Source organism: Chaetodon trifascialis, chromosome 1 (assembly GCF_039877785.1).
Source record: "Chaetodon trifascialis isolate fChaTrf1 chromosome 1, fChaTrf1.hap1, whole genome shotgun sequence".
In the NCBI taxonomy this organism is placed as follows: Eukaryota; Metazoa; Chordata; class Actinopteri; order Chaetodontiformes; family Chaetodontidae; genus Chaetodon; species Chaetodon trifascialis.
This window is the reverse complement of record NC_092056.1, coordinates 18,435,191-18,446,576: the sequence shown is the minus strand read 5'-3', so window position 1 is coordinate 18,446,576 and position 11,386 is coordinate 18,435,191. Positions and strand designations below refer to the sequence as shown.

At 41.8% G+C, this 11,386-nt stretch overlaps 1 protein-coding gene across 1 annotated transcript; it reads left to right on the top strand.

Moving 5' to 3' along the window:
* The first annotated feature begins 2,221 nt into the window (after positions 1-2,221).
* ddx21 (DEAD (Asp-Glu-Ala-Asp) box helicase 21) lies at positions 2,222-11,151 on the top strand. The gene is made up of 16 exons (XM_070963761.1): positions 2,222-2,373; positions 4,071-4,295; positions 4,454-4,588; positions 4,692-4,767; positions 4,949-5,127; positions 5,231-5,348; positions 5,574-5,759; positions 5,963-6,108; positions 6,442-6,591; positions 6,840-7,001; positions 7,289-7,408; positions 7,656-7,729; positions 7,990-8,149; positions 8,459-8,593; positions 9,340-9,384; positions 9,551-11,151. The coding sequence occupies exons 1-16, from the start codon at positions 2,290-2,292 to the stop codon at positions 9,806-9,808; spliced, it is 2,253 nt and encodes a 750-aa protein (XP_070819862.1). The 5' UTR covers positions 2,222-2,289; the 3' UTR covers positions 9,809-11,151.
* Positions 11,152-11,386: the final 235 nt, after the last annotated feature.

Here is an 11,386-nt window from a genome sequence, read left to right as displayed (position 1 = left end):
TTTGTGCTGCTGCTCTAATCATCGTCTTCACACAGGATTGTTAAAAGCGTCATGTTTCTCCCATCTGTCAACATAGGATATATCTTCACATCTTTTAACCAACTGGGTTTTAATAGAACATTAGAAATGAATGAATGACAAGTCATGTTTTTCTGTGTGTGTGGATCAGTACCTGATGATTGGCGTTTTATGAATTGTTTGATGAACTCTTCCACTTTGTTCTTACAGATTGTAATGAGAAGAGGTTTTTATTTTTTCTTGTTAAAAACACCTCTTTCCTCTTCTGTCTCGTGTTAAAGCCTTTGAAAAAAGTTGTTTGTGAGCCTCCATTCTGTCTCTTCTGCAACAAGGCTGACCAGTGTCACGTTAAAGGGCCAAACTTGGTATTTTCAGATTTTGAAGCTGATGCCAAACTCCTGCAGTCTCTTTCCTTGCCAAGTGAACTGTAGACCAAGTGTTTGTTGGGTCTTCCTCTAATGCTGCTAGTCACCTACAGTATAGTACTCACAGTACTTTATTATTGAGCGCTAAAGGTTGCACTTGATATTAAGGTAACAGCTTTAAGTGAAAATATTTCATCTTCATTAGAATGTATTTTTCATATTGACTGAAGGAAAGTCTTTGTGTTGAGAGAAAAAATGGAACCGTTAACAAGAGGGACCATTGCCAAATTGCAGTCTGTAGATGCAAAGATGTCTTTAGACCATGCATAAAAAATGCCTTTAAAGTCACATTTTTGGAGATTTGTCCTCTCCTGGAAAGCAGCATGCACAGTGTGATTGATCATGACAAATGTTTGAATCCATCCATCCATCCATTTTCTATGCCGCTTATCCCTTTCGGGGTCACGGGGGGGCCGGCGCCTATCTCGGCTGTCAACGGGCGAGAGGCAGGGTACACCCTGGACCGGTCGCCAGCTGATCGCAGGGCACATACACACACCATTCACACTCACACTCACACTCACACCTAAGGGCAATTTAGAGTCATCAATCAACCTAATGAGCATGTCTTTGGTCTGTGGGAGGAAGCTGGAGTACCCGGAGAGAACCCACGCACGCACGGGAAGAACATGCAAACTTCACACAGAAAGGCCCAACCCGGGAATCGAACCTATGTTTGAATCTTGGTGGGAAATTCTTAAAGCAAGTGAAGTTCAAACATATAAGAGACAAGCACAAAGCTTGCCTTCGAAGACAATGGCTCATTCCCAGGCCTGCACTTTGAGGATGAGAGAGGATGTTTGTATTCGTGACTGATTCAGTACTCAGGTTTAAGACTTGAATTTAATTTAAAAAGACAGGATATTATCATTGTACCACAGAGGCACTTTTATTGCCTTAGTAGCTTCAGTGATTTAGATATTTAGATATCAAGTCAAGTATTCTAGTACCGCCTTTTACTTTAATTTGCTTTTACTTAAACTGCATGAAAATGGAGGAATCTTAGGAGGATTGTGAGCCTGATATCAGAGGAAGAAATTCTGGAACTGCATTGTTAATTTGGATGAATCATTTGGGTAAGCTTTTGAAGGTTTCAATGAACATGGTTTAAGGAGCAAAAACAAGTAATGGACATTGCTTTTTACAGTAATGTGAAAAAGGTTATGTGAAAACATCAAGTTCAATTTGCTGTCCTCAGCTGACATAAGGACATGTATGCTGAAGCAGAAAAACATGCAAGTAAATTTCAGGTGGACTTTAAGTAGACTGTGTGACTGCACTATGGGGAAAGAAATCATCAAACGGCCTCTCACCTGTCAGCAGGTAAGCGCTCTCAACATGTAAAGATGGCCTCACAGAACAGGACACACTGCACCATCTGCCGGCAGGGGACCATCGCCATATGTTTTTATATGGACGCCATTGTGTTTACAGGCCAGTGGAATTTCTGCTTTTTAACCTCGTTTGATTGAGCTTTTCTCAGTCCTTCTCTCACACAGTCTTTATTGCACGACACTATTTTTTACAGTAATTATTGTCTTGAGGCACAGAAGAATTCATTTATGTGACATAATAAAAAATATTTCATTATAAAAATCACACCTTGCCTTTAAGTTCTTCCCATAGAGGGTAGAATTCACGGTAATCTACGGTGGAGAGTAGCGTCTGGAGGTATTTAATGTTCTTGCTTGTGCGCGCTAATGCTCTGTCTGTCTGTCTATCACTTCTATTTCTATGTCTGGCTCGTGAACAACCCTCCTCGCGCAGCCTTGCGCGTTCCTTTCCGTCCGCGTGCCCGTAGGTTAGCCTGTGTGTCTACGCAGAAGGGTTCCACCTAGGAGGAGAAATGCCGACAAAAATCATCTTTGAAAACGAAGATCAAGTCATGGAGGAAGCTGTGGACACTGTCGCGGAGGGCAAACCTCTAAAGGTGGGCAGAGTGGGTCGTGTCGCCCTAAACAGACTAAATAATCCGTGTTGGTAATGTTTCGTCCTGCCTGGCTGCTCCGTGTTTGACAACACGTGGCTGAACGTGCTAACCGGACAGCTAACTGCTAGGAAGCCAAGCCAAGCTAAGCTAAGTTAGGTTTATGTAGCGACACGAATACTCACATAGTATTAACATAGAGAAATTAACAGCGATGTGAATTAAAAAAAAAAAAAAAAAAAACGAATGTGATCAACTGCTAAGGTAATGTTAGCAACGTTGTCGACGTAGCCATTTAATCGAGCTGGAAGGTCACGTGGCCCGCCCGCGTGTGAGTGAGCCGATGTATACATCATGTGGATTTACGGGTTCACAGTGTGGAGACTTGAAGTATGCTGCTCACAGATCTGTTATCTGCGTTGTGGGCGCGACGTGATGACGTATGATACAGCTGGGTTCCTCAGCTGTTTCAGGATAGGAAACAACATGCTCAACAGTAAAATACACAATTTAGCTTCATTACAGCTGCTACCAATGGTTGGTGTTAGTCCATCCATCCATCCATCCATTATCTATACCGCCTATCCCTTTCGGGGTTGCGGGGGGCTGGAGCCTATCCCAGCTACAATGGGCGAGAGGCGGGGTACACCCTGAACCGGTCGCCAGCCGATTGCAGGGCCACATGCAAAGACAGACAAACATTCACACTCACACTCACACCTACGGACAATTTTTTAGAGTCATCAATTAACCTAATGAGCATGTTTTTGGTCTGTGGGAGGAAGCCGGAGTACCCGGAAAGAACCCACGCATGCACGGGAAGAACATGCAAACTTCACACAGAAAGGCCCCGCCTGACCCGGGGATCGAACCGGCAACCTTCTTGCTGTGAGGCACGCGCACTACCTGCTGCGCCACCGTGCAGCCCTTGGTGTTAGTCAAACTTCCAATTTCAGAGGTCGTGAATGAGGGTTAATGCGTACCTGATATTTACTTTGATTTATTGTGCACTCTATAGAGTGTCAATAGATATGAAAAATACCTATAAGAAGCCTCTAAAGCCAAAATAAATTGGAGCAACAGTCCAAAATGACTGAAGGGATTTTAGAAGGTGGTATGAGCAGTACACTTCATGTGGACACAAAAAATATGATCATGATCTGATAGAAAGTAATACCCTCTCTAGGAAGGTAGGTGCTTGTTTTTGTTTTAATTTTTTTTTTTACAAAAAAAAATGTGGAAAACTAATATTAGTTCATAAGAAATAATATTTGTACTTAATAACCAAAATCTACATCAAAGCATACACAGTTCTGTTAGTGTTTCACTGATGAACTAATTTCAGAATTATTCAATTGTAATTATAATAATCACGAAATCATTATGTGGCATTGAATTGAAGAGTGCTTTACTCATAAACAAAAAATGATTGAGATTTACTTCAGAAATCTGCTGCAATTTTTCAGATAATATGTGAGAGATAAAATGTGTTCTTTCACCACTGTATATTATACCGGACATGCAAAATTAAAAGATGTTTGTCAGTGAAATTGTAGTACGATGAAATGAAAGTGAGAATTAGAAATGACTCGCTGACAATGTGCCAACATTGTTCTTTGGCCTTTGAATCTCTGCACATTGTCTGGTTTAAATAAAACCTCTTTGCTTTTATTGTTTCTGTTTTTAAAAAACTAATAAAGAATAAGACCAATGAGGGCAAGAAGCTGAAGAAGAAGAAGCAGTTGGAGGAGCAGGAGGAACCTGACTGTGAACCTCCAGCACCAAAGAAGAAAAAGAAAAAAGACAAACTGGCAGTGGACCAAGTGGACGAACACACACCTGAGGCCACAGACATGAATGGTAACAGTAATGGTGTTGAAACACCAAAGCAAAAGACGAAGAAGAACAAGGACGGAGACACAGAGGTGAGAGCGGTGTTGTTAATTTGAATTTATCTCAAACTGTATTTATTATTCATTGAGTTGTTTAGTGGGACATTGGGTGATCTGCTAAATGATGAAACATAAATCCATTTTCTCTGCCCCCTGTATAACACTGTCTGCACTTTTATTTTGCGGTTTAGAAAAAAAAGAAGAAGCAAAACAAAGCAGAGGGAGCAGCCAATGGACATTCCACCCCAAACACCCCTGTGCAGACGCCCATCCAGACACCGTCCCCGTCAAGTGAAGAGTCAGCCAGCGACAGCGATAAAGAAACGGTACGACTGGAAGGCTGACAGTGGACTGTCCTGAGAGACACGTGAACAGTCAGCTGTAGTGTGAGGTAACAGTCACATAGACTGACTCTGTTTGTTTGTTCAGGAGGAGACGCCGGAGCAGAGGGAAGGGGCCTTTTCCAACTTCAGGATCTCCCAAGTCACCATCAACAAACTAAAAGGTAAACACCATATTTACAAACTTCATCTTGTCCCTCTGTGGCTTGAGCAGATGTGTGTTTTTGGTGTGTGCTGAATAACAAATTGCAATGGACCGTTTTTTTGTTTTTTTTTTCTGTCCTGTCATCCCACCTTCTACCCTCTCCTCACCCTCTGTCACCTCTCTCCCTGCCACTTTCTCAGCTCGGGGAGTCTCTTACCTGTTTGACATTCAAGTGAAAGCATTTAATCCTGTATATGATGGAGAGGATGTAATTGCCCAAGCCCGAACAGGAACAGGAAAGACTTTCTCCTTTGCCATCCCTTTGGTGGAGAAGCTCCAGAAGGAGTCAGTAGAGTTCACCAGAGGCCGGGCTCCCAAGGTGCTTACACAGACACTACCGATGGCTGAAAACAGAGTCCCAGTAACAGTCGCTCTCTGAGTATGTTTGTGTGTGACTGAGTCTCTTCTCCGTCTGTGCGTAGGTCCTGGTGTTAACGCCAACCAGAGAGTTAGCTATCCAGGTGGCTAAGGACTTCAAAGACATTATCAAGAGACTCTCTATCACCTGCTTCTATGGCGGAAGCTCGTACAACCCACAGAGTAAGTCTGATTCTTATGCAAAATCATTGAAAGAGTCAATTTATTTACAATGATGACTTCTTAATACTTAATGTTATTAGAAAGTACTTAAATGTCTTTTTTTAAATTTCAGCTTATTATCTGTTTTCCTTTGTTTATTTGTGTGTTCTGTGTCTCCTGTTTTAACAGCAAACTTTCCACATTAATATTAACACTGACTCTCTTCACTCTCCTCCTCCTGTTTAGTCGATGCTATTCGTAATGGCATCGATATTTTGGTTGGAACCCCTGGTCGCATCAAAGACCACATCCAGAACCATAAACTGGACCTCTCTAAACTGAAACATGTTGTTCTGGATGAAGTGGACCAAATGTTGGACATGGGCTTTGCAGAACAGGTTGAAGAGATTTTGGCATCATCGTATGGGAAAGGTAAAGTAAATCTGTGTGTGTTTGTCCTCATGCATAGAATATATAGGTGTGTGTATTGTTTTCTGTGTGTAGAGTGTTAGAGCTCATTTTTCTTTGTGTATTATATACAACTCTGACACACAGTGTGTTTTTGTTAGTCAGGGTTGTATGTTCAGTGTACTGTGGTTATGTTTGTAAAACAAAACGTGTGTGCTCCTCTCCAGAAAACGACTCCAACCCGCAGACTCTTCTCTTTTCGGCTACCTGCCCCCCTTGGGTCTACGAGGTGGCCAAGAAGTACATGAAGCCAGGGTGCAAACACATTGACCTGATTGGCAAGAAAACACAGAAAGCTGCAACAACTGTGGAAGTAAGTGTGCGTTTGTGTTCATGAGAGTGTGTGTGTTAGCGGAGGTGAAAGAGGTGAAGGGTGTGTGATGGGTGCAATCTCACAAGCATTACAGCAGTTTTAGCTCTTAGGCCTCGGTTTCTCAAAGTTGCCTGTAAGCACAGACCCCGAGACTGTAAAATACGCTCACATATATCTCCATCAAGACAGCCCAGCAAGTTCATTTGCAGTAAAAATTGCTGTATTTATCATCGTCAACACCAGTGGAATTGTAATGAAGTACAAGTTTAAGTCTGCCAGCTGGATTAATGAAAATGTCTCCCTCCCTCCCTCCCTTCCTCCCTTCCCCTGTAGCATCTGGCCATCGCGTGCCACTGGTCACAGCGTGCAGCCGTGCTTGGCGATGTTATCCAGGTTTACAGCGGCAGCCACGGCAGAACCATTGTGTTCTGTGAGACGAAGAAAGAGGCCAACGAACTCTCTATGAACACGTCCATCAAGCAGGTACACACACAGTTACAGACGCGTACACACACTTGACGATTTGATGTTTGATGAGCTGACTTTTCTATCAGGTAATGTGGGAAGAATGATTTTGGAGTTGTGACAGATTCATTTGTTAGATTTGGCTTTGGCTTAGCTTTTAGAACTTTGATATGACAGTTCTGCCATAACGATATCATCAGAAATGGAGTCTTGGCAAATTCTCTTGCGTTCGTTTCTCACTCTGTTTTATTTTTGTGTGTTTTCAGAGCGCCCAGTCCCTCCATGGCGATATTCCTCAGAAACAGAGAGAGTTGACACTGAAGGGCTTCAGAAATGGAGCTTTTGAGGTTCTGGTTGCCACAAACGTTGCAGCTCGTGGGCTTGACATCCCTGAGGTTGATCTGGTGATCCAGTGTTCTCCACCCAAGGTATGATGTGCTGCCAGTAATCAAGTATTGTATAAGACGAGTGACCATTGCATGTATTGGACATGCCATTTATTTGCTTTGTGGACATTGTATTTTACATTCATAAATATGTTCTGATGTTAAGGTGCAGACTCCATTCAGATGTTGAATTGAAAATTGGAAAAAACTCATAAGATAAATAATAACTGCACACTTTCTTAGTAGCATTGTAGCATAAATTATGACCCATAACAGCCTGTCACCTTTACTATCTCTGAAAATGTTTCTTTCTCTGTGGTTGGTGCCAGGATGTGGAGTCATACATCCACCGCTCAGGACGTACAGGCCGAGCAGGCAGAACTGGAGTCTGCATCTGTTTCTACCAGCGGAAAGAAGAGGACCAGCTGCGCTACGTAGAAAACAAAGCAGTACGTCTTGCTTAGAATTCAGTCAAAGTAGAAGATGACAGAGGAGCAGAGGATGACATGTTGAGTTGTTTGAGCAGCAATGTGAAAATATAAAAGGATGCCTTCAGTCACTTCTGTGCGACACATGGGACAGAAATGGACAGTTCCCTGTTGTTGAAATAGAGTGTAGAAATGCATTTTACTACTTGGTTCAGATGTTTCTATATTGAGAAACAAACTAAATACATTTTGTGTGGTATTCTTTCAGGGCATCACATTCAAACGAGTTGGGGTTCCCACTGCCAATGATATCATCAAGTCATCAAGCAAAGATGCTGTCAGGTAGAGTGAGAGCCAAGTCAAACCATATATATATTGAGTTTTGGAACTATGAAAATACTGTTATTGATTGCTATTTGAAACCTTGGCCTCTAGCAGCCTCATCATTTGGTTAATAATGAGGAGGGTATGATCATTAGTTGGGAACTTAGTGGCCTGGTGGGTTCACTGACATTATGTAACAGTGGCTGCAAGAAGCCAAGAAACTAATTTGCTGACAGAAAACAGCCACATTGTTCTGACGTTGTCTTTATTGTGTCCAGGTTTCTGGACTCTGTTCCAGTCACAGCTATCGGGTACTTCAGAGCATCAGCTGAGAAGCTGATTGAGGAAAGAGGAGCAGTTGATGCACTAGCTGCCGCCCTGGCTCATATTTCTGGAGCCACAAGTCTCGAGCAGAGGTCACTGCTCAACTCTGATGCTGTGAGTTTGTTTTATTGTTGTCACAAACAACCGACACATAACACACTTATACACGCAGATATATTCACACAGAACAAAAGACACAATAAGTTTATATACACATGAATACATGCAGTATAGTAACAAATCTGAACATACTACTGTATGACAATACTGTTAGTAAAACACTAGCAGCTCTACACTTCAGCCTACCAAGGTTACACAACAACTGCAGCATGGTTCAAACTGCAACAGCCCTTGGACACACACGTGCCCACCTGACCGTTACCTCTGCTCAACCTAACTCGTTGTTTCTGTGTATTTCTGCAGGGTTACACCACTGTGCAGTTGGTGTGTTCTCAGGAGATGCATAATCTGGGTTACGCCTGGAGAACCATCAAAGAGCAGCTTGGAGAAGAGATCGAGAACCACATTCACAGGATGACCTTCCTCAAAGGCAGAACAGTATGTACACATCCAAACATGCATATGTTATATACTGTATGCTTTGAAGACACCTCTTTTTTTTCTATTTTAGGTCACATTGTATTTTAATATTAGAGACACTGTGGGATGTTTTGAGCTTCAGCTTGTCATATTCTACTTTTGTTATCTGAAGTTTGTGATCTCTGTTCTGTTAGCATATTTGACTTGGAATATGCACGTATAAAGTTGAGCATGGATGTAGGCTGCAAAAAATTGGGTCCAAATCAAAGCCAATGAGTGCTCTGGTTTGATCACACTTAGTACTGACTTGTCAAAAATGCCCCCCACAGTGTCCCCACAGTCATTCATGAAAGTAACACACTTGGCAAATGAAGAAGTAAATGGGAAACCTGGTGTTGAATAAAAATGCAAAATGAGAGAAGAACCAGTGCCTCAAACTTTATCTATATAGCACAAGTTAAACATCAAATGCAGCTCCATGTGCTGAACGTAAACACTTATTGTGTGTTTAAATAAAAAACATTTAAGTCAGCAAAATAAAGTATGATATAATAAAACTAAATGTAAATGAAGAAGTATCAGTAAAGATGCAGAAATTAACAGCAAGGAAACAGCAAAACCTCTGTTAGCAAAAAGTAAACTTGTGAAACATTTCTGCAGGTGTGACCATGCCTGTTAGCACAGCATGTACACAGTCTGACTCTTCTCACAAACAGCGTGAGACAGAAACACTCACCATCTCACTCTTTTTCTGTTTGTCACAGGGAGTTTGTTTTGATGTCCCAGTTGACAAAGTCAAGGAGATTCAGGTGAGAACAAGTGTAAACTCCCCGTCTGTTCAAGACTGTTTATATTCTCCTCAAGATGAAATGAGTGAAAATGAAAAGTAAATATTTTGACAGCGTCTCTTGCAGAAGTTGACAGACTCTGCTTGTCCTGCTAACATCCTTTTCACCTCTCGTGACCCTTCAACAGGAGAACTGGAAGGATGGCCGCCGTTGGCAGCTGACTGTAGCCACAGAGCTCCCGGAGCTGGAGGAGAAGCAGTTCAGTAACCGTGGTGACCGAGGCTTTGGCGGTGGTAACCGCGGTGACAGAAGAGGAGGATTCAGAGGTGGGAGGCGTAATTTTGGTGGAAACGGTGGCCGTGGTAACAGCTTCCGGAGTGGCGGTGGCTCTGGCAACAACAGAGGAGGACACAAACGCAGCTTCAGCCAAGCGTTTGATTACTGAAGTGCCGACCTGTGGAGACCTGGTGTACACCTTTGACCAATGACCAATGAGACTAGACTGACCCTGTTTGGGCCTCCACTGATTTTTATTGGCTGTCAGCAAGAGAGATCATGTATGGCTGGTGGAATTCTCCAACAAGCTTTGTTCAAAGCTTTCAGATACTCATTACATACATTAAATTACCAGTTTCCACTTCCTGAAAATATAGTGAACATCCCATGTTATCTGATGAATCAGATTTAAGTCAGACCATATTTTCTGTGTACGGTATATTAACACTGTACCATTGGCAGCCATTTTTTTAATGCCCAATGTGTGCATCTTTTAGGTGAGAGACACCTTAGTTGAATCTCATGAAATGATGTGTTCATACGAGCTTCGCTATTCAGTTGCGATGTCTTGAATCTCATAGGATTGAAAACACGGCCTAATCACCCTCACAGTAAATGTTCAGCATTATGTGATGATGTGAAGCGAAAGCTTGAATGAGTCTTCTGCTGAGGTCAGGTGTTGCTCTTTTTATACTGGGTGTTTGGGGAACAGTGACAGCAGTCAAACCTGAGCCTTTGTCCACAATTTTGACCTAACAACTTGTAAACACACTACTTTTCATATGATCACACCAGATGGCTGTGAGTGTGTGGTACCATGCACTGTACTGCAGAGAACAGTGATGAACCTTTACTGTTGTGCTCAGTGTTGGATTGCTGTCTTGCCCTCAGCTTATATGCTCTCCCCAAATATATATTGGATGATTGCTTTGCAATTGCCTCTATTTAATAACTGTGTCTACTTCTTCCATTCATTTGAATGAAATGACTTATTCATTAAAAAAAGGTCAATTCAGGTTGTGTTTTGTCTTTTTAAAGGGGTGTGACACAAGCATGTAGTGTATAAGTACAAGTGTAATTTTCAAAGTTAACTGCTTTTGGGTACCTGACACTTTTCACTTCAGAGGGCCTTAAAGAAGATAGTCATAAAACCGTGAACGGATAAATTTAGTTAATCTATAAAATTATGTGTTGTTAAACTGGGACTGCCAGGAGAGCACACCAGAGTGAGGAGAAACTACTGCACAGAGAATGAATATAATAATATAATATAATAAGGTCACAATAAGTGCCACTACCCTCTATTCATTTACCCTTCTCACTAAACCCCCTGCAATACAGTGGTGCTGGCTGCAGTGCACTCGACTTCTACGACCCCACCCGTACAAACCAGGGAAAAAAGTGTAGCGTTATCCCAACATATCCCTGCATTATGTACAGAAATTATACAAATAAATGCTGTAGTTACACTTAGTATAAAAAGTTTCAATGATTAAAAAGTGAGTGAAACTTACATGATGTCTGCTCCCTGCACTAACATTTTTGCATTTCCCTTTTGATCATAGACTTGAATAAACAATAAAAAACTGTATCAGGTCAAAGGACAGAGAATATTCTTTGATGGATATGAGCTGCTGATAATTAGTCAGACCTTGTCAGCTTAATTTAAATGTGTTTAAATGCAGCTCATACATTAAAGACTTTATTTTTGACATTTATTTTAATCAAATCAGTGGTTTTTCAGGCA

Bases quoted from the DNA above. Each gene is read 5' to 3' on its own strand.
- ddx21 (XM_070963761.1), top strand. From the start codon at position 2,290: ATGCCGACAAAAATCATCTTTGAAAACGAAGATCAAGTCATGGAGGAA. The intron at 4,296-4,453 runs GTGAGAGCGGTG...TTTGCGGTTTAG, and splicing joins ACAAGGACGGAGACACAGAG to AAAAAAAAGAAGAAGCAAAA. The intron at 6,592-6,839 runs GTACACACACAG...GTGTGTTTTCAG, and splicing joins TGAACACGTCCATCAAGCAG to AGCGCCCAGTCCCTCCATGG.